General features: G+C 37.0%; 1 protein-coding gene across 1 annotated transcript in view; it reads right to left on the bottom strand.

Annotated features, from left to right (window-relative positions):
* Positions 1 to 219: 219 nt before the first annotated feature.
* ADGB (androglobin) overlaps positions 220 to 27694 on the bottom strand; it is a 104200-nt gene continuing 76725 nt past the window's right edge. Inside the window, exons 26-35 of the mRNA XM_065680511.1 lie at positions 26108 to 26295; positions 25140 to 25324; positions 18381 to 18574; positions 16871 to 16982; positions 9752 to 9939; positions 7948 to 8103; positions 6433 to 6541; positions 3766 to 3868; positions 2207 to 2390; positions 220 to 579 (exon numbers count right to left, since the gene is read on the bottom strand). Of these exons, the coding sequence (XP_065536583.1) occupies positions 403 to 579; positions 2207 to 2390; positions 3766 to 3868; positions 6433 to 6541; positions 7948 to 8103; positions 9752 to 9939; positions 16871 to 16982; positions 18381 to 18574; positions 25140 to 25324; positions 26108 to 26295 (1596 nt within the window). The 3' untranslated portion in view covers positions 220 to 402. The remainder of the gene's footprint in view (positions 580 to 2206; positions 2391 to 3765; positions 3869 to 6432; positions 6542 to 7947; positions 8104 to 9751; positions 9940 to 16870; positions 16983 to 18380; positions 18575 to 25139; positions 25325 to 26107; positions 26296 to 27694) is intronic.

Below are 27694 nucleotides of genomic sequence, written 5' to 3'. Positions count from 1 at the left end.
ATCCTCTTCAAGAGCTCATGTTTCTGCCAAGTTAAATGGCTTCAAAACTGATAGGTTACATTCACTGTTTCAACTCCGATTAATTCTTGAGTGGTTCTGTTTTGACTGGAGAAAGACGAGAGACACGGATTTTGGGAGAAGAATCTGAATGGAATATGAATTTTTGCTGCAAAAGTTTATTCCAGTAAAACATACAAACTCTAATAGTAGTGAGTACATTTATGAGAAGTAAATAACTGAACACTTTGTCAAAAAGAATAATATTAGATCAATTTTTTTCGCTAGCACTAGTCAAAGAGATAAAATGTGATACAGTTGACAAAAATACTGGAAAATAACAATATTTCTCAACTTTGCATATTAACTTTCTTTCCCAAAGTATTTAATACAATTAAGTAGCAACTACTTCTTTTTCCCTGAATTTTTTTTTTGCTTTTTTTTGAGTGCATCTTGCTCTGCTTGCAGGGCTGCTTCCTGAGCTTCCAGCTCTTCTTGTTTTCTGCGCTCAGCCTCTAGCAGCTCATTGCGGTACGCTTCCCGAATATTGCGAATCCTGTCCTGTCCTTCATCTAAGGATGCCTAGACAAAAACAAACAGCAACATCCCCCAAGTACATGAATCTTGGTTTCCTCACTAACAACTGTGTTCTTCCTGTTGTGTCTCTCTTTGGAACTCTGTAAGTACAGGGAGTACATCTCTCCTTTTATTTTCATGTGTATTTCTATTGATTTGTCACAGTGACGCTGCTGTCTTTTCAACATAAAGAACAGAAAATTTATTAAAATCTTTTAATTGCTAGCATAATAAGCCAATTGTGTGAAAGGAGGATAGGCGACAGATTAGGTACCTATCTGGGTCTAGTTCCTCTTCAGTTACTGGCTTGCTTTTTTATTTTAAACACGTCTCTTAAAAACTTGTTTTCAGAAATGCCTAAATGGCTAAGAAGTTCCAGTCTTTTAAGGGACTAAAGGAGCTAAAATCCTAAAATGACTGTCAATGAGACTTTGGGCAAGTGGGACTCGGATACTTCTGAAAACTTCTTCCTTTACATTTCAACCCTGGAAAATGGGAAAACCTGGGTATCATTATAGAATTCTCTGTGGTCTAAGGATGAAAAAAACCGTACAAGTGCTAATGAGCACGGTATGCATATTCACAAGTAACTCATTTTAAATTCGTACCGTGAAACACCTTTAACGGGCATACTTTCTAGAAGGAGACTAGAAACTACTCAGTCAAAATTTGTGCTTCTAATATGTGATGTGTTAGTCACCCAAAATCATATCAGCATCTGAAAACCTGGATATGCACTCTTATTGAGATCAATCAGTCACTGTTAGAGAACTATGGCTCCTTGCAGGCTTGTAGTTAAGTAATATAAATCAGACTGTCTGGGAACTGGTTAAGGATACGTTTTCGAGCAACTTCTGTAGTTAGATTGATTTGATGTAAAATTATTCTTACTGTCTCTTATCCAGTTTTAAGAGCTCTGAATACTCACCAACCGATTGCTGGTGGTCATTATATCACCACTGTGTAAGAATCATTTTGTTCCTGCTGACAATCAAGGGTAAAGCTGATTTTGTTAAGATATTCGTACTGATTTCATGTGCAATGTATTGCAGAGTTAATCCTAAGAATGGATCCTATACTAATGCTACCAAATTTATTATTTATCAACTTTTTTTAGTTAATTATTCCATATTTTTGTTTGCTGGCATCATGCATATTCCATGAAAACTCCATTCTCTAACTTTGCTGTAAAATGCATTAGGATCAGCTCAGCCTCCTATGTAAATTAACTTGTTCTCTATTTTCCGAAAAGTTTTATGCAATTCTATAACCAAAAAAATAGCCAAACCAAAGATGCTTTATCTAATATGTATCTGGTTATGTATGTCAAATGCCTAATTTCTTTCCATTTATATTTGTCCATTTATGGTGATATTCTTAAACAGTGTTTTTGCAAAGAGCTGTATCAAGAAAGCACTAAGAATATCATATTAAAGAAATTTTACAGTACTATTTTTTTTTTTTCCCTAGAACCTTTAGTTTTAACCTTTGCCCAAGCAGCATTTCAAGCATGTTCACTGTTTCTCATTATTGGTACTGAATACAAAAAATCTTGAGAATGGTTCATCAAGATATTCACACTAGTGGTGGATGTCACAGTAAAAGTTACTGGAGATTCATCCTGAAAACCTACCTGCAGATTCTCATACATTTCAAGTATATTTTTCTTCAGCAGAGCTCTTTCATTTTGTTCTTGTTTTCTTTGTTCCAAAGCCAGTTCTCGAAGTTCCTTAAAATGCTTGATTTTTTCTGCTTTACGTATCTCTTGCTGTTGAATGATAAGCTCATTTCTTAGCACAGGCTCTGACATTGTTTTTCTGAAGGAAATGCAAAGATATTTGTCTCATTTCAAATACAGGATTGGGTGGTGTATATTTTGCTTAACACCCATATGCATATATTTAGTTTATATACTGCAATGTCACCGTCGTATGGTTAGACATGGTTAAGGAGTCAAACTTTCTCTGCTTATTTATATAACACTGATGAGCAAGTACATTCTGAGGCCAGGTCTTATACTTGAATGCCTACTTAGAAAATATTTATAAAATCATGCTCACCTTTGAGCATATGAAAAACTCCTACATCTGACCCTTATTTTTAATTTGCAAGAAACATATTCCCAGAATATTTTTATATTAAAAATCAGCATTGAGGCAAATATATTTTTCTTTTTCTTTTTTGCCATGGCATAATGGCAGCTAAATAGATTATATATTTTTATAGTTTGACTTAAATGACTAGTGTAAAAGTTAAGGAGTTGAAGACAAATGAAATGCTTACAAGACTCAAGCCTATGGAAATATTTTGCCATATTTTATACTGTTTTAATGTTATTCACTTCAATATAACACCAGCTTCCCATTCAATTTAAGATTAAATTTAGAGATTTTTCATCATGTTCTAAGGTCTTTTGAAAATCAATGAGCTGCATAAATGCCACATTGAATACAAATGAACTTAAGCATGAACTGGTTCTACCTGCAGCTCAGCAAACATGCAATTATATGTTTATGAGCTAGGCAAGTTTACATCAACACAAGTAATAAATAATTTTTTTAATAAAGAATATAATTAATATAATTATTTCAGGTATTAGCTATTATTATTAACTGAACTTCATTTGTCAAATTTATTATCTGAATCTAAAATCACATCCTGGCAACCTTCACATGCGCTTCTTTCAAGATGACCACTGAAATTAACGTATTTGCCTGCACATGCATTTTCTTCAAATTTTCATGTCACGTACTCATTACATGCAGTGCAATGATTCAGCACCTTTGACCTGTATTAGTTTAAGGAAAGGACATGATCATAAATTGATGTAGGAAAGCACAGATTTTAAAACACATCCATGCCAGGAAATCAAAGCTGAAAGCTGTATCTTGATGCCACTTCTGCACTTCTGCATTCACTAGTGAGTGATTTTGTGTAAACAACATAAAGGGCAGGTAAAACGTGGGCCAGGATTTTCACAGCAACTTTAACACGAGTGTGCTAGAACTGTAGCTTACTTCAATGATATGTGAAGGATAAAGTCTAAATTCACATCTATTATACTGCATCCAATAGGATAGGATACATGGGCATAAAATATATTGTGTTTAGTAATGTCTACATATGAAAATCTTTAGCCAGTCTTTCATTTTAGTATTTCACTGGGAGGTAATTGTTCTTGCTGCAGTTTACCTCATGTAAGGACTAAGGTCTATCGGCTCCCATTTGTTTTGCTGCATTTGTAAGCTTGAGTCAGTATCAGCCTGTGATGCTTGCGTTCCTGTGGTAACAGAATCTACAACAGAACAGATTAAACTGGTTATTCAGTTATGACAGGAGTCTCCATCTACACTAATTCATTTGGCTCAGCAAAATGCATTGTTACATGAGAATATGGGTTGGAGATGATATCATATTTCTGCCTTTTTACTGTGAACAGTCATGACAGAATCAAGGATGCTGCAAAAAACCCACATATGCTAGCATGAAATTAATATATATATTTTAGCTAAATCCACAGTACTTAAGAAGGTTTGTAAATCTAAGAAAGAACAATCAATTTCAAGTGACTAAAGAATATAAGAACAACTTCTAATCAGCAAGGAATTCTTTTATTAAAAAAAAAACAAAAAACAAAAAAACCAAACCACAAAAGAACCAAAACACACACACACAAATCTGATTGTTAGCTCTGGCTGTAGTTTAAAAAAAAATATATTCCCTTTTGGCAGAGATTTAGCTTAGGAAATACCAGTCTAAAGAAAAAAGGTCCCATGACAGCCTAAAATTGTCATTCTGAAGTCTAAGAATTTCTTTAACCACACGGACAGTAACCATGTTATGCTTTAATGTAGCATTCTCACAGCAAGATGACACATCTGGTATTAAGCATGATGCTGTACTGTGATTATTCCAGTGTTTCCTTCTTTCTGTTCATGTGGATGTGCTGAAAATGCTTGTGAAATGTGATGAGAGTTAATGATGACTGCAGTAGTTTGTTTCCATAAAAACTCCCTTATTATACTACTTACAGTAGTAATCAATTGAAACATTGAAAAATATTACTGCAATTTTCTTACAAAAAATAGGAAAAAAAGGTTTTTGAGCATTAAAGAAATTTACTGTCTGTATATTTACTGTCTATGACTGAAGTCCCTACCCATTAACTTAGAGGAAATGGTACTTTTTAAAGTTCCTTTGGAATGCAAGAAGTAACTAACGATGTGTTTGTCTAAGGCGTAAGGTGAGGTTTAGTTCTACTTTAAGTTCTGAAACATTTCCAGATGGATTACTTACCTGACTGGTAAAATATTATAAAATCATAGAATAGTTAGGATTGGAAAGAACCTTAAGGTTCTCTAGTTCTAATCCCTCTGCCTTGGGCAGGGACACCTCACACTAAACCATCTCACCCAAGGCTCTGTCCAACCTGGCCTTGAACACCGCCAGGGATGGACCATTCACAACTTCCTTGGGCAACCCATTCCAGTGCCTCACCACCCTCACAGTAATATTAATCTTAAGAATATTAATCACAGTGTTAATGGAGCCATAACCAGATACTGTCACAATCAGACGGGGTACTATACTTTCCTTTTGTGATGGCCTGCTCCCTGCATTATTCTCAGAAGAACAGAAACAACAAGCAGCCTTGCACCTAGTGCAGATTTTCATCAGAGTCCAGTAATTGCCACAGAATATAAAAAAAGACTGCATAGAAGTTGTAACCATTAAATAAAATTAGGCAACACATAGGGAAGCTGCCAGGAAACTGATGCTACTCAGTATGCACATTTTGACACCTCACTTCCAGACACTGTCCATAAACAGTTTCCACAAGCACTAACAATGAACAGACCCATTAGAAGTACTAGTGTCTTACTGACATGCTATTTCAGCTCCTAAACAATTTTTTAATATTTCTACACTAATGACCTCTGGTAACAAACTTGGAGTTGAGGGAATAGGTATTTTCCAGTGAACTTCCCAAAATTTCAGATTATTTTAGAGTTAGAATTCTAGTACAGAAGGACTGCATAAAGTTTGCTTAAGGATAACTTAGCAGCCTCCAAGAACTGTGAAGCTGTATCTGTGTCTGAAAAATCGAACAATGCAACAATTAAAACAAAGAGGATGGAGAAGATGAGTGACTAAGCATGCCATTATGCATTTGGACACTTTTTATTGGGGCTGTTCTATACATTTACTATCAGTATTTAATGCAGAAGTCTTTTCTAAGGAGCTAGACATGATGAACATGATCCTGCCCCTCTACTCTGCTCTTGTGAGACCTCACCTGGAGTATTGTGTGCAGTTCTGGTGTCCTCAACATAAAAAGGACATGGAACTGTTGGAACAAGTCCAGAGGAGGGCCACGAGGATGATCAGGGGACTGGAGCACCTCCCGTATGAAGATAGGCTGAGGAAGTTGGGGCTGTTCAGCCTGGAGAAGAGAAGGCTGCATGGAGACCTCATAGCAGCCTTCCAGTAACTGAAGGGGGCCTATAAGGATGCTGGGGAGGGTCTCTTCGTCAGGGACTGTAGTGACAGGACAAGGGGTAACGGGTTAAAACTTAAACAGGGGAAGTTTAGATTGGATATAAGGAGGAAATTCTTTCCTGTTAGGGTGGTGAGGTACTGGAATCAGTTGCCGAGGGAGGTTGTGAGTGCTCCATCCCTGGCAGTGTTGAAGGCCAGGTTGGATGAAGCCTTGTGTGGGATGGTTTAGTGTGAGGTGTCCCTGCCTATGGCAGGGGGGTTGAAACTAGATGATCTTGAGGTCCTTTCCAACCCTAACTATTCTATGATTCTATGATTCTATGAATCAAAGACATGCTTGACAGAAAGTTGTACCCTTACCTCTTTCTCCTGAACTAGGTGTTATGCTGGCAGTCTCAGTCCCATCTGTGGGCTCCTCTGAAGATCCCACAGCAAACTTATTAATAAACCGCATGCGTTCCTGAAAAGCCTAGAGAATGAAGTTTTAATCCAGATAAGAAAACTTCTACTGAATACTTTAAATTCTAAAGAATTTTCAGAAGTAGAAATCTGTAAGTGGTCAATAAGACAGTAAATCTTCAAATCCATTGCATTACAGTTATGATGCTATTTCATATTACTAGTGAGTATATTTCATTGATCTATGAAAATATCACTTCTAACAACAGGAATACTATTAGTGAACCACTGGGGTGAAAACACATACGTAAGAGGACCACATTTCATGTCAGAGGTATATTCAAGCCACATCTCCAATAGATTTTATTTTTTTTTTCTGAAATAATAACCTGTCAACATTAAACATCCAATTTTTCTAGTAACATTTTGGAACCTTTATTTGTTTAGTTTTAATGTGTTGTGTAAAGGAGAAATAAATTAGCATTAGTACTTAGAGTTCATCTTTAATTTCTATCAAGTGTGTAATGTGTATATGAATAAGAACCCCTAAGTAAAGCATTGTGAGATGGTACTTCAGTAAAATGAAAAGTAGGGAGTACACTTTGAATGTTTCATGCGTACTGCCTATATTTAGTACACACCTCAAATGAGGGAATGATGCTGTCAATAGTAAACCTAACACCAGAATGCAGTATGCAACTCTGCCTGGGGCTGGAATCAGAAATGATGTTACAGTTCCCATTGAATTAGTCCTGAGAAGTTGAATACTTATACTGAAAATCATCATACAGGGGAACACTGAAAAAACACTGATCTTTAGGCAGTTTAAAATAATTTTTGGATTAAATAAAAAACCCCAACAAACTACTCCCCCCTCAAAAAACCCAACCAAACCAAAATGCAACAACAACAAACCCCAACAACCAAATAAACCACCCCTCAAAAAAACCCCAAACAAACAAAAAACGCCAAAACCCCTGAAAAGCTGAATGCATGGTCAGAAAACATTCACCAATTGCACCTTCTTAGGGAAATATCATTTTCTCCTAGCAGCTCCTGAAATAGTATTGCTTCTCCAAAACAGTGAGTTCATACAGAGCAGCATGTACAAACTCATGGGTAACCTGCAACCCAGAATCTGTTCATGGTAAACATTAAACACTTCACAGGTAGCAGCTTTCCAATTGCGTAAAGGTAGTGGGCTTTCTAAGGATAAACTTTGTTTTGTAAGGTAGAATCTAAAGTCTCAGTGATCTACAGAAGTCTAAAGTAGATGGTCTGGATTCCTGCATAGAATTCATGCACAAAATCACTTTTGATTCTTTAAGCTGCGTAAAATTTCCTGTCTTCCACAGAGTGGTGAAGAGGACGGCCATATGAAGTCAGGTCTCTGTCGTGGCAGCTGCTCTACCACCACAGCAGCTCCTGGAACTTGTGAAGAAACATCACTACAAAAAGACTGCACTCTGATATTACCTTGATAGCTCTTCCTGGCTCTGCAGACTCCCATGCTCGTTTCATGGCTTTGATCTCATCTGCTCGCTGTGTGTCTTTCTTCACCTCCAGAACGTCTGCCTCTCTCTGTTCACTAACTAGACGTAAAGTCCAGTGTGGTTTGTTTGAAGCAACTTGCTGAGAGTGAAGTATCATAAAGATAATGTATTCATTAGTATATATCTAACACCACTATCTAGGATGAAGGTATGTTTCCGTATCCTGGTAATTTTCCCTACTGATATACGTTTCCATTGGTAGACTTTGACATGCATTACTACACAATCAGTGGCTGCCAAAGAAAGATTACTTGGCAATGTCTAGAAGCAATTTGAGGTATTTTGTTTACATGCTTCCCCCCACTCTCACGCAGCATGCTCTACACTTCCAGTTCTTCTGAACACTCTGTCTGAACAAGATATTTGCAGTGATTTTCTCACCTTATCTTCCTGTACTTTTTCCTTTTTTTCCCTGCCTTTCAATTTTTCCTTCCATAAGCTTTTTACTAGAAGTCTTATTATACCTAACTAGGCTTTTTTGAGTAGAAATACATCTCACTCTGTCTTATGAGGCATCAGGATTTTTCCCAGTCACTTCTCAAACTCTAAATCACCTTAACGGATAGCTTCTCCAAAACTGTGGGGTACAAGTAGTGCCTGAAATCTAGGAGACTATTCTGCTGTTTGACTAATGAACAAGATATTGTGCTGCATATATTTCTGGAAACACTACCATCTGCAGAAGATTTAAACCTAAGATTTAGAAGTAAAGACAGGAGTTTAGCTTTTATTTGAGACTAGAGGTGAGCCTCTTCTTTATCTGTAAGCAGTCCCATCTCTAAACTTGCATCTGTTTTAGTGGCAGCCTGAGGAAATCCCAAGAACCAACATCCCAGAACCCCTGGGTTCTGAAATCTGAACTGAAGCTGAAATCTGACACAGCCTGAATCTGCATTGCATTTCTATGTCCAATAATCTCAACTGCAGTCACTCAGATTGCTCAGAAAGAAGGGTTAAGGCACTATTCTGGAGCTCTATATAATTATGTGTGGATATGAATCATTGGAAAGTTTGCTGAACAGTGGGTTTAGTCAACAAAACAATTCAGTAGAGATTTCTCATGAAAAACTCTTTGGAGATGCCCTCCTCTTGAACTACCTGCCATCAGGCAGCAAAATTCCCAGGAAAAGCAATACCATTACATGAGGAGCTGTTGGTTTCTCCTTTGTCTTCCATTAATCTGTTTGCAATCCATAAAGTCAATTATCCCTTTTAAGGCATACAGGCTGGCAGTAGCCTTTCAGTCAAGCACAGAACACTCGGGTTATTCCACCACAGGTGAGAAGAATTTGTAAGTAGGTAACAATTTTTCTAACACTGTATACCTGCAAGCTAATGGCAACTGTGACATATGAGATGGGAACTGACTATAGTTGAAATATCTATTTCATCTCCCTGGGAACCCCTGAAAACCACTACAGTGGGGGACTAATGGAACATGAAGATGGTGAATTCATGGAATTTAATAAACCTTCAGCAGAGACTGAAATTAGGTCAGCAAAAAGAACAATTAATAGCTGCTTTATACATAAAGAAATGTGCAATTACATCTCTAAACACAGGATGCATGTCTTTTACATGTGTAGTTCAATCTCAGGTATAAAGCTAAAAAGGTGGCAAAGCAGGGCATAGAGAAATGAAAGGGGATACACTAGAAGTGCTAGTAATACTGATCTTGGTACAACGATGGCACATTCAGCAAATGAAATTTTTGGTTTTGTTCTCACCTGAGATTCAGGTGGAGAAACAAGAGGTAGAATTGATCCTCTTTCTTTATTAGACTTCTCTTTTTCTGTCTTCTCAGATGCTTTATCTTTTGTTTTTCTGGTTGTTTTACGAGCACTTGCAGACTTATGTACTTCAGACAAACTGAGCGTTAGAGGAAAGCTGTGCTCCTCATGCTTTTCCCCATGTACTATTCAGATGTGGTCATGATGTATGATGAATTAGAGGATCCATTGTCATCCATAAATATATTTCCCAATATAATATCCAGGGTGGAGTAACAGCACAACACAGCCATACAGAAAGACAAAGAGAAGTCAGTTAATTAGTTGGCACTTTGAAGTACTACACTAACATCTATTGTGGGACCAAGAAAGAGTGTGGGTACAAAATAACTTTTAAAACCAGACTTACAATGTGGATATATTGTGACAGCTTTATCTGTCCTAAATAGCACTTTACTCAGGGCTTAAATGTGAGTTTGCCATGGTCCCTGCATACCTGTCACTGCATTGTTGCCTTGTGCCTTGTACACAGTCCAAAGATGGCAGTGTACAGGATCACAGTCTGACTCTTATTTCTTTTATATAGTCTCATACAATCTCTGTCAGTGTTATGCACTAGACTGGTCAAAAGCTCAAAATAGGTAAAAATTAATGTTCTTACTATCTCATATGCTTATACATCTGAAAGTGTGAAGAGCAGAAGGGAAGGTACACCCCACCAGAAACGCAAGGAAGTTAAGGCAAAGAACCATATTTGAGATTTGATGAATACTTAAGAAATTCAAAATTATCATTCTCAGAACTATCTGAGAACATTTTGGATTAATTATTTTATCTGTACATGTATATGCTGCATGTATTCCATGTATGTGAATTAAAGATACTGAAAACTGACATTTGTAATTTGTGACATTTGTAATTTGACATTATTCTGCACTGTCTTAGCTGGGGTGAGTTGTTAACAACACTTGTTGCATACAATACTCTTGTTAAATAAGTAAATAAGCAAGTAAATAAATAAATAAATAAATAAAGCAAGCTATATTAGTGTATAGCTTTAACAGCATAAGGAACACGTCAACTAAAACAACCTGGAATGAACCCACACCACTATGAGAAAGATAAAAGATCTGAGTCTAAAATCTCTAATTCCCTCCAACTTCATACTGCTTGAAATGTTAAACAAATGCTGAAAACCTAGATTTAGTCAATACAGTAAAACAGGGGATTTCTCTTAGAAAAAGAGGAAATGAGCGGCTGTTTAACAATTTGATAATAATAATAAGGTACCTTTCCCTTAATGCTATGCTTTTCTAATTTATTTCCACTAAGGAAAAATCATTGTGCTGCATGATTAATGAGCTTTGGACCAGATCTGCAATGTCATGGCCGAAGTTATCTGGATATATCAAATTGTAAATATGAAATATATAGAAACATATTCATAATACACATGTAACTACACAAATATGATATAAAGTATATTACATCATACATTATACATGTGCTTATATCTAAATTGTATTATTCCTCCTGATGCTACTTAAATAATGTAAAATGGCACCAAAGTGCTAAGCTTAAATTGATTCAATGCTACCACAGCATACATTAAAGAATGAAAGCAAAAATTAAAGTGGTCTCCACAAATATTGAAGATACTAAAAGAACTCCGGAGGAAATGCAAATAAGTTATAATATCATTACATAAATGGCTTTCCATTTAATTTCACATTATCATAACACATTAGCACCATAACTCAGGCTAGTGTACATGCATTATTTAGTGAATTATTAATTTTTAAAGATAAATCATTTACTGTGTATAGAAACACTCAAGAGACATCCAGTGTTATTAGCTAAATGATATCAGACAAAGACTTGCTGTGTTATGGGATACTACAAGCTTTGTCTGGCTTCTATATTCTACATTTCTGAATTTTAACATTTTGATCCTCTGCACTTATTCATACACTGAGAAGTTAGTAAATAACAAACAAGCATATGAAAAGACAGGGCTCTTATGCATACACTGAGAAGTTAGCAAATAACAAACAAGCACATGAAATAACAGGGCTAAAATGAGGTATCCTGCTTTAACTCCAGAGGTCCTGTACAACTACACAAGCACAGCTACAGGCTGCAGGGAGACTAGATTGGCAGCAGGACAATTAGGAGAAGGACATGGGGGGTTGGTTGACAAAAAGCTCAACATTATTCAGTATCATGCACTTGCAGCCCAGAAAACCAACTGTATGCTGGGCTACATTAAAAGGAGCCTGACCAGCCATTCTCCTCCTCTACTCCACCTGGACTAGTCTGTTCAGCTCTGGGACCCCCAACATATGAAGGACGTCACCTGTCGGAACAGATTCAGAGGAGGGCCACAAAGATGATCAGAGGGCTGGAGCACCTCTCCTACAAAGACAGGCTGAAAGAGTTGGGCTTGTTCAGCCTGGATAAGAGAAGGCTCCAAGGGAGACCTTGTACTAGCCTTCCAGTACCCAAAGGGTGCCTTCTAGAAATCTGGAGAGGGACTTTTTACAAGGACATGTATGGATAGGGCAAGGGTGAATGGCTTTAAGCTGATGAGGATAGACATTAGGAAATATTCTTCACTGTGAGGGTGTGAGACACTGGAACAGGTTGCCCAGAGAAGTTGTGGACACCCCATTCCTGGGAGTGTTTAAGGCCAGACTGAATGTGGCATTGAGCAACCTGGTCTAAGGGAAGATTTCTCTGCCCATGGCAGGGGGGTTGGAACTAGAAGATCTTTTAAGGTCCCTTCAACCCAAACTATTCTGTGACTTATGATTCTATGATATGAAGGCTTAGCTCCTTAGCTAAAAGTCTGCTGCACTGCACAGGTTCCCCCAGTCCTCCTCCCTTCCTCAGCAGAGCAGGCAGTCTCCCCAGTTTTGTGATCATCCCCCAGATATTCCTGGAGGAGCACTGGCTGCAGGTTGGCACTATATCATGCAGCCCATGAGACAGTTGACTCTGAGGGAGATGCAAATAGTTCCTCAGGGCTTTTCCAATAACAAAGGCAAGCAACTGCTTTGTATGGGATGTGATAAGGAGAAAGGAAGGCAGGGAGACTATACAGAAAGTAAAAGGCCATTCCAGCTCACAGCTTATGCATCAATCATCACAAATTCTCAGTGGCAGTTACTGTACATCTATGGCACCAAGAAAAGCTTGCGCGTCACACCAGTTGATAGTGATGACAAACAGCTGATATCAACTCCTAAAATAACTTATCTACCATTTTTCAATTATTTACTCAGAGATTCACTTAGTCTAATGCTGGAAGGGGCCACGGTGATCATCCAGTCTGATGCCCTGTGCATGACAAGCTGAATAATTACACTAAACGATTCTTATCTTAAATTTATTACTTCAGATTACAGATTCAGATACCACAATTGTTTTGTTTGGGTTTTTTTTTAGGCAAGATAGAGCGCTACTCCTGATTTATGAAATTCAGATTATTGAAAATGTATGTTATTCATAGATAAAATACAGAGGAGTCTTTTCAAGTTTTCTTTGAGAAAAAAAAAAATGCTCCCAGTATTTGAACTATAGCATTGAATATGAGCATTTAGTGGGATTACCCAGTAGATGGCAGAAATGCCTCCTACTTGTCCCATGAAAGTCTTTCAGATTTGGTTACAAAATGATTGAGAAACACAGATATTGCTTTCCCTGTCTCTGACTGGACCCTCAGTCAGAGATATTTTAAACAGACAGCAACATCAAGAATCTTTCTAACGCTGAGACCATCCAGACATTAAGGTTGCATAAAAATACACCAGGAGAGGAGGAAACTACCACTGTGGTTGCAGTAGTAGAGTGGGGTTTTACAGCATAGCTTCAGGGTCTACAGCTCCGTAAACTCTAGCACCATCAAATATCCTCAGTGACCTACTATTTGACATGTCCTGGACTCATCAGTAGCAGTCATTTTTCTCCATCTTAGTAGCTGGTGCAGTGCTGTGTTTTTGACTTTCAGCCTGGGAACAGCAGTGATAACAGCAATGTTTTTAGTTGTTGCTAAGTAACATTTACTCTGACCAAGGACTTTCTGAGTCTCATGCTCTGCCAGGGAGGAGGGGAAACCAGGAGGAAGCAGAGACAGGACACCTGACCCAAACTAGCCAAAGAGGTATTCCATACCACAGCACATCAGGCCCAGTATAGAAACTGGTGGCAGTTACCCAGAAGAGCTAGATCACTGCTTGGGTCGGGTTGGGTATCGGTCGGTTGTATTCTCTTCCCTTGCTATCCCTCTTATTATTATTATTGGTGGTAGCAGTAGTGATTTGTGTTATACCTATCTCAACCCATGGGAGTTACATTCTCTCGATTCTCCTCCCCATCCCTCTGGGAGCAGGGGGAGGAAGGAGGGGGGAGTGAGAGAGCAGCTGCATGGTTCTCAGTTGCTGGCTGAGCTTAAACCACAAGTGGTGAATCACTACAGACAGGCAAGGTGGGAAAGAGAGAGGGAGAACTCAATACCCGGTTAAACATCTTGTGAAATCCTGCCCTTGGCATGAGCCAGCAAGTTCTCCGGTGGGAAAAGAAAACCTGTGGGAGAAAATTTCCCATCTTTGGAGCTAAAAAAGGAATATTCCAAAGGATATTACCTGTACCTTTTCAAGCCTTCCTCTACTACCTGAGTTGGGCACCCTGTCTCCCTCTACTATTCCAGTTGGATAAACAGCCTTCTTGTATCAACAGCTAATACTGTTGAGTTAGCTGAAGGCAACACACTACGTACATGCTGCAGACAGCATTCAGCACACACTGATAATTCAGTTCTGGGTTGTGACAGTTGCACAATAAAACTTCTTATCTTACTACAAGAAAAGTAAAAACAAAGAACCCCAAAAGGCAATAGCTGAAAGTTACGTATACAAAACAAATCTTAAAATAATTTTAAATAATTTTGTTCACGTAGTCAAACAACTGAAAATGCTATTAGCAGTTGCAGGATTCCCTGCTATTTTTTCCACTTTCACACAGGAATTATGATCCAGGCCTTAGGGTTTTTCTAACTATTTTTCCATTTAAGTCTTGCCCCATTAACAGTTCCCAATAGAAGTGGGAAAAAATAAAGGGGACAAAATAATAAAGACTGTATCAATAATTAAATATCTGTCACTTTCTAATTTCTGTGTACTTGGCTTTTCCTGGTTAATGCCTTTTTAATGTTTTGTTTGTGCAATCAGCTCTTTAATAAAACATTTAATGAGATTTCATATATAATAAATATGACTAAGTATTAGTAATGAAATAACGTTTGCTAACACAGTTCTTTTTAAAATTATTGCCAAACTGCAGTATTACGGATTTTAAACGAAGAAAAACCCTAAACATCCACATACAGAATTATCACAGCATCTGTATGCCAGAAAGCTTTCTTCAAAAATGCTCTTAATAAATATTTTTAATATTGGTGAATACTGACAGAATAATAGTATGAGTCTTCATTTAGATGGAGACTAGTCTAAAAGACTTTAGTAAATGCTAACACAAACCTGAAATATGCTTTTGCCATGACAAATTAGCTTTAACGCAAAACTAACTCCAGATGGCACTGTCGTCTTACATGAAATAGTGACAACTGAAATGGTGAAAATTTGTTGGAGAAATTTTCCACCTGGCTCATTGCAGCTTTCCTAAAATTCACACGGTGAGAAGTTGCCTCTTTGGTTACACAGCAACAGTGCTATTATATGAATTGTGTGTTTGACAGCTGGTGCTGGTGGCTTTAAATGATAAAGCTCAGTTTTCAAATTGCTTTAAGACTAGTTCACAATCAGAAAAAAGATTTAAGGATTGAAAGAAAATTTAAGGATATTAGCAAGTGTACATCTGTAGAAGGAGGACAATGCAAATAATTTCTGCTTATTTTATACTTGAAAAATTGATTTATAGAACTTTAATATTGATGATATCGATAGTTTAATGAATAGTGGAAAGTAGTATTTTAGGTTCTGCAGGAAATTTAGGAGTGAGAGCACAGGGGAATTAGCTGCGTATGTGCATGTGTGTGTGATGGTCTGCGCCAGCAGCTGGAGTAGGGCTGCAGCCTCAGGAGCTGGTATGGGATCCAGGGGCCAGCTGCTGGCAGACTGGGTGTTTTAAGTCCAGCTGTTGTGAGGATCCACCTTATATACACATACACACACATGCATATATATAAAAACTCTCTACTGGACTTTCATTCCGTCCAGCCAGAGAGGGAAGCAAGATGAGGCCATTGGCACTATCTGTGTTTGTGTGAGAGTTCTAGGCATCTGTCTGTGATCTGCATGGCTGGCAATGTATATATATGTATGTATGCAGTGTATATATGTTCTCTGTGTGTGTGCCTGCTGGGACTACATCTCTAGCATCACTCATGGTTGGATGTGGAGTGGCAGCTGACTCGCCTTGGGCTGTTTGATCCAGCGTGATAAATTTTCCTCTAACATAATTAAGATCCAAATCATAAGGAGAAACAAATATGAGACATTTATATAATTTCTAGGATACTGACTAGTATTCTAATGGCTTTTAATGTGTGTTGGTTCGGGTTTTTCTGTGTCCCTTGCCTGGCTTGAATACGCAGCCTGGCCTTAGGGCCTTTCCTAGTCTTGCCTCCTGCCTATATTCTTCTGCTAGTAGTACAGAAGTAATAAGTACCCTAAAGCAGGCCTTTTTCTTCTTTTTTTTTTTACTCTTGTCTGTGCGTCTTCTTAAATTACCAGCAGGCGTGTTTGTCTGGTTTCAGTCAAGGCACTGTGCTTTTACATTACACTTCATCAGTCTCTGACTGTAGAAGCAGTCATACTTCTGTAGCTGTTCTAGATCCCTACTTAAAAGTTAAGCTCTAAGAAACTCGGGTGAGTTTTCCAGTGTATTCTTTGATTTCCTTATAAATTGTGAACTAAAGATATAGAATTATGCAATCAAATTTCATTTCTATAAACCACAGAACAAAGAGCTTTATTGCTTAATTATTTCACTCAAGTAGTGAATAAAAGAAAAAAATCATATGGTTGTGGCTTGTAGCAATACAACTTTTTTTAATAGGTAACATGATGTATTTGAATAAATACTATGTTGACCTACCTTTGCTTTCATTTTTCTCCATTTCTTTCAGTTCCTGAACAAAGAGAGACTGACTCTCTTCAAGTGGCCAACTATTATACAGCACCAGTGCTTGTATGATATACTTGTGAGACTGAAAGAAAACGCAGCATGTTAACACACTGAAGACATAACAATTATAGTAAGCATTCAAAAGTTCTGTAGGTTAGTAACTTATCAGCTACTGAGCTCAGCAAATAAAACACATAATTAATTTACAAGCTTGCACATTATAGTATTCACAAGAATCTTAAAAAATTAGTGCTAATTCCACAGATTTTAATTTAATTCCTGTGAAATTAAACAATTACTTGTGTTTATCAAGCAAAACTAAACTGGGCTATACAGCCTCAGGCTGCACTGGGGAGATTTAGACTGGATATTAGGCACAATTTCTTCACCAAAAGGGTTGTCAAGCATTAGAACAGGCTGGCCAGGAAAGTGGTAGAGTCACCATTCCTGGAGGTATCTAAAAGACACGTAGATGTGGTACTTGGTAACATGGTTTAGTGGTGGCCTTGGCATTGCTGGATTAATGGTTGGACTTGACAATCTTACAGGTCTTTTCCAAGCTAAAAATTTCTATTATTGTATTAAGATTTCCATGTAACTTTCCTATGTATGCCATGTGCAAAAACCAGAAACTTTTGTCTTTGATTTTAAGACCTACTACAGTCCTTTGAGCCCTTATACTAGCACTCCATAATGTCTTAATTTGAAGTGCAGGTGACGGGGTCCATGGGTTATTTTAAACATTGTCTGCACTGAACAGGAAATGATTCCCTTTAAAATTTGTTTTCCAAATTCTAAAGCCATTTCTGAGTCAAAGGAACACTGGAATTTATTTCTCTTTTTTATTATTATTTTTTGAATATATTGATTTGAATACATTGTTGAACTCAATTATCAGGGAAATCACAGTAGAGAAACACTTGGTGACAGAGAAACAAGAACTGCTTTAGAAAATAAATGCTGGATTATTTTTTTTTTCCTAAGATAGACAAATATTACTATATAATGTCAAGAAAAATCCACACTTTTGACATCCCTCTCTGAGAAACCTGGCTCAAGTAGCAGCTCTTCTGTGTGTGTTACTAAAGCCTTGCTGACTGGCAATAGGTGTTTCTCTATTAAAACTATTAAAGGTAGCCTTTTCTTACATCAAATTTCACAGAAAACTCATATTGAAGCATCAGAAGTTTAACTTAATTTCTGGTAGCTTTTGGCCCTTAGCTGAAAATTATGCTATACTTGACTTGGATTTGGCAAATAAAGACCAAATAAAGATTAAAGTATCACCTTGATTTGAAACCAAAAATGACCCCTTCTTATTTGTTTACCCATACATGTACATTATCCCTCAGCATACCAGATATCCATTTTACCAAAAGAATTATCAGTACCCCTTAATTGCTTGTTTGTTTGTTTCTGTTTTGTTGTTGGTTTGGTTTATTTTTCCCCCCCCAAATCCCAGTGATTTGGAATTTCTTACTTCTTGTGGACTTCCATCCTTGTTTTGAAAGCTTTCCAAGACAGAAGATTCATCTTCTAATGTAGGTGGACCTTCTCGTACATGTCCTGCCTTCAAAGAAGTTTTGGTGTCCTTTGAAGATGAATTATGAACTTTTTTTTTTGATACTTTCACTTCTGATTCCTTCCTTGTACTACTTTGACTAATTTTGCTTGCTGCAAGATTAAATATGTCAGTGTTAATTTCCAGAAATACTATGAAATGTTGGTATGAGGTAAACAGATACCATAGTCAATATTCACACATGTCATAGTCAATAATGCTCACAAGGGTCCAACTGAAATTGCTTATTTCAAATACTATCCTGATTTTATTCTGCATGCAAATCACAAATCTCTTCAAAATAAATAATGAGAAATTTGAAAGACTGCATATATAACTGCTGTTACTGTTTATAAAGTGTATAATTTTACCCTCTTCAAGCCCCACACTACTTTCCTGCACTAACCATGACAGCCTATGCTATATATTACATAATACAGATACGTTTGTGCTCTCAACGATGGGGTCTCTGTGTAACTAATCTAATTTAGTAAGTTGTGCACGCCTGTGGAAGGAGGGGAGAAGTGCATTGGCCACAATTCTGGCAACTCCTACCCTTACAGAAGTCTCTGATGTCAACCTGGCACAAAGATCATAGCTGGCTGAGGTTTAGAAAAAGCCAGTCTTGAAAGGAGCTATATAATTATTTGTGGCCTCTAATTTCAAGGAAGGTATACAGGGAATAACTGTGAAACCAGGAACGTGCTAAAGAAGGGCTATCATGGAAGTATTAATCTAGAAAGTGTATATTTGTGTTCATTTCTAAAGCCACTGAAATCTTTTTGACTTCACTGAGGACAAGAAGCCTTTACTCTTCCCAAGGTATATTGAAGAAGCCAAGGATGATACTGTATCATCACAAGACTTCAAAAGAAAAAAGTAGTTTCACGTGTTTTGACAAAACATCCAGGAGTTAACAGAAGCTGACAGGACTAGCAGACCAGATTCAGCAAAATTTACTGGTGGTGTGCCAGTGTATAAGTGCCAAATAAAATGTAAAGTGTGCCACTAGAAACTCAAAGGGAGCTATGAAATATTGTTTCTTATGGAAGTCAAATGCCAACGATAACTTGCTATCTCATCTTTCCTCTGTGTAAGGCAGTGCTCCCTTTTTCCTAAGAAAACTAGAAGTCAGGAAATGAAAACAGGAACCTTTGCAGAAATGCTTTCTTCAAGATACCTTAACCTCCTAATCCCAAGCTATGAGTTGCTCTTCTGCATGACATTCAGAATGTTCTTTTCTATCTCTGTGAAAAACTGCTGCAAAGAAATAATTTGGTTTCTAAATGGAAGAATAACGCGACACACAGACATTTTCGAAACGGTTAACTTGCCTTTAGGCAACCATTTGCAATATTTGCATAAAGGTTTCTAGTCAGGAAGGATTTTCAATGCCTACTTGAGCACTGTTATCAAGGAACAGTGCAAATGATTTACAAAAAGGTGGCCTCAAAGAAATGAGTCCAAGTAAACGTACTCCCTCTTGTAGTCAAGAGAGGAGAGCTCCCCTCCAGAAGGTCAGATGTCTGGGCTTTGGGAGCTGCGTGCTGCTATCTGAAAAAGCCTATCTCTACCTATCAAGGTAGGTGGGTTTCAAGGGAGGTTGTATTTCTTCAGCTATGATCAGCTTTCACTGTCCTTCTCCTCTCTCTCCTAAACCTGAAGAGATTAAGAAATAAAAATTCTATAATGTTTTGTCCAGAGGACAATCTTGCCATGAAGATAGTTCAGAATGCTGAATCCTCCATACTGATTCTACTTAACAATCCATCCATAATCATTCTGCTTTCCATGCTGCAAAGATGACTTGTAGAAGTTCCCAAAAATCCATCAAACATCCAAAATAATAGTTCTAGCAATTGTCACCAGGTGGTGCTGTGACACCAAATCACTTTTCTTCCTACCTGCATAAATACCCAGTCTTGGTTTCCCTAAGCAAAGCTCTGATTAGAAGAAACGACTATCTACCTTTGGTTCCAGATTCAAACACAAGATTTCTGAGCATGCTTTTTATACTTCGACACTGGATTGTACCAGACTGCTACAATGGAAAATAAAAGGATTATGAGCATCCTCTTCCCCATCTGTGCTTACAGGACTGCTGTGCTTGTACCAATAAAATGAGTTGTACTTGCAACATGTTAATATGTAACTCCTTTATTGACAAGTGAATGTTACAGGTCCCTGTCGTTTGCTGCACCTCAGAGAGGTAAATATATTCCAAATCAAGTGGTTTAATGCAGTTCTTTAGCTATAAAAGAAATTTAGAAACCATCTGTGACTGTAGATGAATTAATTATGGGTGGGACAGCGGAATAATGTTTTATTGGGGATACTTGCACAATAAGGTCACTTAATATCACTTCTGGCAACACAGTGATCAATTCTATGAGAGACAGAACGTGTGATTCTGAATAAATCTCAAATGTGAAGATTAATATTTCTACACTAATGACCTCTGGTAACAAACTTGGAGTTGAGGGAATAGGTATTTTCCAGTGAACTTCCCAAAATTTCAGGTTATTTTAGAGTTAGAATTCTAGTACAGAAGGACTGCATAAAGTTTGCTTAAGGATAACTTAGCAGCCTCCAAGAACCGTGAAGCTGTATCTGTGTCTGAAAAATAGAACAATGCAACAATTAAAACAAAGAGGATGGAGAAGATGAGTGACTAAGCATGCCATTATGCATTTGGACACTTTTTATTGGGGCTGTTCTATACATTTACTATCAGTATTTAATGCAGAAGTCTTTTCTAAGGAGCTAGACATGATGAACATGATCCTGCCCCTCTACTCTGCTCTTGTGAGACCTCACCTGGAGTATTGTGTGCAGTTCTGGTGTCCTCAACATAAAAAGGACATGGAACTGTTGGAACAAGTCCAGAGGAGGGGCACGAGGATGATCAGGGGACTGGAGCACCTCCCGTATGAAGACAGGCTGAGGAAGTTGGGGCTGTTGAGCCTGGAGAAGAGAAGGCTGCGTGGAGACCTCATAGCAGCCTTCCACTATCTGAAGGGGACCTATAGGGATGCTGGGGAGGGACTCTTCGTTAGGGACTGTAGTGACAGGACAAGGGGTAACGGGTTAAAACTTAAACAGGGGAGGTTTAGATTGGATATAAGGAAGAAATTCTTTCCTGTTAGGGTTGTGAGGCACTGGAATGGGCTGCCCAGGGAGGTTGTGAGTGCTCCATCCCTGGCGGTGTTCAAGGCCAGGTTGGACGAAATAAATTGCCACACTACCCTCACTAAAGTGGAGGAAGTTTCTTTCATGAAACTGACTTCTTGGCAAAGATCACAGTCTGAAACATGATAAGGTGAAAGGAACTAGATGATCTTGAGGTCCTTTCCAACCCTAACTATTCTATGATTCTATGAATGATTCAAAAGGGATTAAAGTAACTTTAAATTACCAGAAATTATTTGTATCATAGCACATAAGAATAAGAGATAGAAGCCTAAGTGTGTGTCTGATTTCTGAGGATATTTTGTAAAGTTCTTCTTGCCTATGCCCTCTGCTAGTCTGTCAAAGTCAAAATGTCCCTCTTACGTATTCTGACCCATTCACCATCTTCCAGCATCTGTTGGAACCCATTTATATTCTCTTCCACCTTATCATGTTTCAGACTGTGATCTTCGCCAACAAGTCAGTTTCATGAAAGAAACTTCTTCCACTTTAGTGAGGGTAATGTGGCAATTTATTTCAAGAACTGTGATGCTGACACTAATCTGAGCTATTTTACAGCCTTCCTGCTGTTATTTCCATCAGTCCACTAATAAGCTTATTAATCCATTCCCACATTCCAAAAGCAGTACCCAAAACAGCTATTGATTATCTTGGTAACTCAGAATTATGACAGCTTATCCTTGAGATCCTTTAAAAACATAACATTGTCATCTAATGAATGATTTTAAGAGCATGGTCTCCACAGTATTTAATTTTGCATTTCTGGTTATAAGGTGCAGTTGAGACAAAAATCAAGACGCTTCATAAACATGATCAGATTATTAGAAATAATACAAAAAAATTGGAACTTTAGATGAAACATTCTCCTAACGGATGTTAGAAAACTACACAGTTCAAAATAGTGGTGATGAGCACATAAAATATGCTATTTTGGGCTCTACTGAAGCAATACAATGCAGTATTTGAAAAATTTGTCTTTGCCTCAGGTTTCGAATATACTCAAACAGGCAGAAACTCATAGATCTACAAAAGATTTATTGCATAAAAGTCTTCATAAAAGGACTGAAGACTTTAATATCTTACAACATTGATGTATAGTGGTGTCCATGGAGAGTACAGTAGCTGACTTGTTTGCTTCTAAACAACTGCTCTACTTAAGCAAACTTGTAATGCTTATGAATAATACGATTTTCAAAATGAAACCCCATAGATATAGTGAAAAATTAAGAATAGTATACTGTCTTACTAATAAAATTGGAACAGCTTAAGAAGTAAAGTGTACAGAAAAGAGGGAAACAAACTAAAATCGTGAAAGAAGTTAAGATGGCATGACAGTAGCATCTGCAATCTATTACATAAAAGATGGTACTTCATTTTTGTTAAAGATTACTTAAATACCACAGGGACATTTATTGAAAATGTGCCTAAGAATTATGTACCTCATTCAGCTGTATTTATTGTTCCTGAATAGTAAAATTAAATAGCACTTCAAAATCAAATGTCAATCAACTGCCCGAGAGTACTTTCATATAGCAAAATTTTCATTCCTGTTTTGCTTTAACTTCTTTAAAAAGCAGCAAAAGTTAAAGCTTTTGCTTTAGCCCCAACTTTATCAAACAACAAAAATGCCAACAGCAAACAGCTAATACTGTCTGATGGTAGCTCTTGAGTACTGAGTTCATTAGAACTAACTTCTGAAAGCCTGAAGTGAAGCATGGAAGAGGATGCCTGGATAACCTAACTGCCATCTGGAGTGTGCAGGAAGTTACCTCACTACATCAGAGGGGGATGATGGCAGAGTATTGCTACAGCCTCAAGCTGAAGGCTCTCTCCATGAAGTCCAGTTGTAAATATGTACCTCCTTAGTTGGACAGCATATCCAAGGAAAATAGATTATTTGTGTATCATCAAATAAAACCCCCAAACTTGAGCCTTCTCTACTAATTGATACCACAGGGTCACAGGAGGCTGAGCGAGGCTGGAAGACACGTCTGGAGATAATTTAGTTTAATTCCATTGCTAAAATGAAGGGTCAGATAGGGCAGCTTGCTCATGGCCACATCCAGATGAGTTTTGATTATCTCCAAAGATGAAGACTCCAAAACCTCTCTGGGCAACCTGTTCCAGTATCTGGTATCCTGAGTGTAAAAATTAAAACCCTAACAAAACCACAAGCCAAACAACTCCACCCTCCAAATCAGCTTTTCTAATGCTTAAATTTATTTTCTAATTTTCAGGTTTTGCCCATTTCCTCTCGTCTTATCACTGGATTCCACTGTAAAGAATTTGACTTCATTTTCTTTACCTCCTTGCCCCTTATCTCTGTATTTACATGCTGTGAGGCTTGGATGTAAAATAGATTTAGAATGTTGGCTTGCTGAACTACAGAGAGTCAGTTTTAATTGGTGCTAGTTGGATTTTTCTTAGCTACAATCACAAGTTTCGAAGTACTTTGAGACAATACATGAATTTTAGCATACTTAGGAAAAGTGACCTTTGAACACATACTGGTTCTCACCTTTAACAAGAGCTGAGCTGACAAGAATGCAGTGTAATAAATGGCAATTAAAAAACAAAGAAACAAGAAAAAAATTGAGCAAATAAACTTCTCAAACGTTCAGCCAAAAATTATTATTTGCTGTAATTTTCAAATAAATTTGTCTCAAAAGAAATTTTGTTTAATTCAGGTGTTCCCATAACATATAACTTTTTCTCAGTATTTCAGTTACTATCACAAAGCACTGACAATAGTATAATAGCAAAATGGGCATTTATGCCCTTTATACCAACTTTGCAAGTCTAGGGAAAGTAGCTCTTCCTTCAGTGTCTTCTGTGAATATCATTGTGAAACCACAGCAGAGATACAGTCAAAACAGTAGAGTTTTTCTTAAGGATAAATATTATATAATTTATTAAGTATATTTTTCCTTGTACTCTGGGCCTCATATGCTGAATGATAAGCCAATAAAACATGTGCTGCTGCTAAAAGGAGTGATGCTCAGGACTGCATTTAAACCATAAGGCTTTAAACCTGTGAATTACCTACCAGGTTCCACGGTCTGGGCATCTGTTTCCTAACAGCCAAAAATTTTTGAACCTTAAGATCAAACAAAGGCAAGCTCTTGAAAAATGAAACATTTCAATTCTCAAGGACAAGATGAGCATACGCAGAAAAATTTTAAAAACTGAGAAGCTACTTCAATTATCCACAAAATCTTTAGTCAGTTATAAAAGACGATCAAAAGACAAAGGAAGAAAATAAGGCTGGACACCTTATTTCAGTTAGTCTTTTCAGTACCTTTCCTCATTGATGAGGATGAAGGACTCCTGTTCATTGCTTAAAAATTAAGCCGATTTCACTTGATCACAAAGCAATTAAGGATTCATGGAAAAAATAGAAAAAAAAAAATTCTGTGATTATCTAAAGATACTGTAAGAGTGCATAACCCTCAGTGAATAAAATTATCAAATACAGAATACAATACTTACACTGAGAACTCAAAAGCATTTCATTACTCAAGAAATTAAAAGCAGGGATGACTGCCTGTCCCTTTCCCGTGACACTCAAAATTTCCTCTTCATTATCTAGGACTTGTAGTTTAATGAACACATCTGATTTAGAGGTTTGTACCTGCACTGTAGCAATATGTGATGCTGTGGCTTTTACTGAATACCTGAAGAGGAAGAAAAAAATTACAGCAATATAACCAACTATCCAACTATGCCAGAACATTCTTTCTTAGGAAAGTGCCTAAATGTTGTGCTGACCTGGAAGTAATACTTAAACTTGAGTTTGTAGTCAATCGTTTTCCCACAATTCGGTGGGCTAAACTTCCTGTAGTAAAGTTGAGTGAAGTGAATTTATGATAAAAGTAAGTGCTGCTGCAAAATATTTCTTTTTTCACTGCCTTATCTAATAACCACATATATATTTTCCCTCCTGTGGTATTACTGTTTGTTGAAAAACATGGTTAGCCAGATTAGGGAACTATTTCATTTAAATAATCCATTAATTAGAAATATTAGTACCAATTGTCAGGAGTAGAATACCTAAAAAAAATAAAATAAATAAATAAATAAAAAAAAATCAAGCTTCATGTCTCCTCCACACCTGCAAAATCTTGATTTTAATACATTTAACCCCCCAAACTACTATGGAGTTTCAGTAATTGACATATGGATAAGATTTCAAGATTAAACTTAGAGAAATGCAAAATATTGTTATTATGATTTTAAAGCTATGGCCTGTGTACTTCATACTTGATCTTCATTAGGCAATGGCAATATTTCAGAAAATAAGAAATGCTAAATTTCGTATTGCACATTGATGGCCCCAAAAATTCTGAACTTTGCCTTACAATCCTCCCCTTCTAAGAGAGAGAAAAGAACATACTTTTTTTTATAGGTATGGTCCATATAAAAAAGCAGAATTTAATCATTCTCCTCTCAGTATTTACCTGAACATTATGTGCTTGTCATTGGGTATGTAATACTCTTTAATTTCTTTAATAGAATAGACATTATTTACAGCATCACGAGAGAGAAATGGGAGTGGAGTATGAGAACCAATGAGCCGGAGCCTCCATCTTCCAGCTGCCACAGGTAGGTCACCAGTCCGTGCTTCAGCCATAAATGTGTATCCTTTCTGAAAGGATAGTAAGCATAGTATTAAATGAAATTAATCTCATTTTTATGAAAATGTTGATTTAAGAAAAAAATCTGTATTATTTAAAAAATTAAATAAATTAATTAAAAATGCAGCATAATTAATAACCCTGATGCAGATTTGTCTGCTCTTTATGAAGCCCAAGAAGAGGAATATGGGGAACAAGAATATAATTATATTTGATTTTATTTTGTATTTGAAAAAAAGAAGGCAATGTATTTCATTATTTGAAAGGCAGGGGCAGGAAAAAGGGATATGGTGAGTGCAATATCAGTTGCTATATAACAGGGGAACTCTGGATTAAGTCCCTTCTTCAAGTTCTCTAACATAAAATTTCATATTCCACCCAAGAAATAGTCCCAATGAAAATTCTTTGAAAGGTTTTCTCTCTTGGCAGTGTTTGAAATTTCAGTTAAAGGAAATCAGTATTTACCAGTAAAAAACCTTTGCTGAAAAAAATTATAATAACTATTCTATTGCTCTATGATTCTATGGTTGTGATTTCTGGACTATGCAATAATGCAGGGTTGTGGCTTCAGTACTACTGAAAATTTAGAATGAAAGTAAAAGAAATTATTCTCAATTCCAATTTGTGCAGTTGTAACTGCAAGGCACTTTACACCCTTAACATTACAAGGTAATGGCAACCATTCAGTTACGAGTCAGAAGAACTCATTTAAATAAGTTAGTTAAGCGTACAGTTAAGTCCCCCCTGTTCATAACAAGCACACATGAAAACTTAAAGGAATCTAGGCAGATATTAAAATGATTTCTGGCAGCAGAGCAAAGCACTTTATGGTGTATACCTGTTTATAAAGATAACATGCAATCTTAATGTTCACTACAAATATGCAGAAAAATTTGACTGAAGATAAAATGTTTGAGCAGGCACTTTCTGAATACTGTAAGGAATAAGCACAATAACTGAATTTTGCAGCTGTTAGGAACACTGAGTAATCATCAGTCACTACTATTAAGTTACGAAACAGATCTAGAGAACACCATCAGATTTACATCTCTTTCTGAAAAACCTGTGAAAGGTTTCATCACCTAACTGTAATGAAGTTGATACAATTGGCAAACTTGATTGTAGGTAACATGTAAACTTGTTACAATTCACTATCGAGTAAGAAAGGGTTGCTATCTAATGTACCACTTACACTAACTTTCTAGTGAAAATTATTTCCATATGTCCTTCTATAACTAATCAAGACAAATAACTGATCAGCATCCTGATCAGTATCCAGAAATTGACTTATACTTTCTAGACTAAATACGTTGTTAATGATGATTTCTTAAATTCTTATCCTGTTAGCCGGCTGAAGCTTGAGAAATACTTATCTCTATCCTTTCTACAATCTGTTCAAAAGGCATATAT

The sequence above is a fragment of the Lathamus discolor genome, chromosome 5, assembly GCF_037157495.1.
Source record: "Lathamus discolor isolate bLatDis1 chromosome 5, bLatDis1.hap1, whole genome shotgun sequence".
In the NCBI taxonomy this organism is placed as follows: domain Eukaryota; kingdom Metazoa; phylum Chordata; class Aves; order Psittaciformes; family Psittacidae; genus Lathamus; species Lathamus discolor.
The sequence above is the reverse complement of the archived record's forward strand: the minus strand, read 5'-3'. Positions and strand labels throughout refer to the sequence as shown.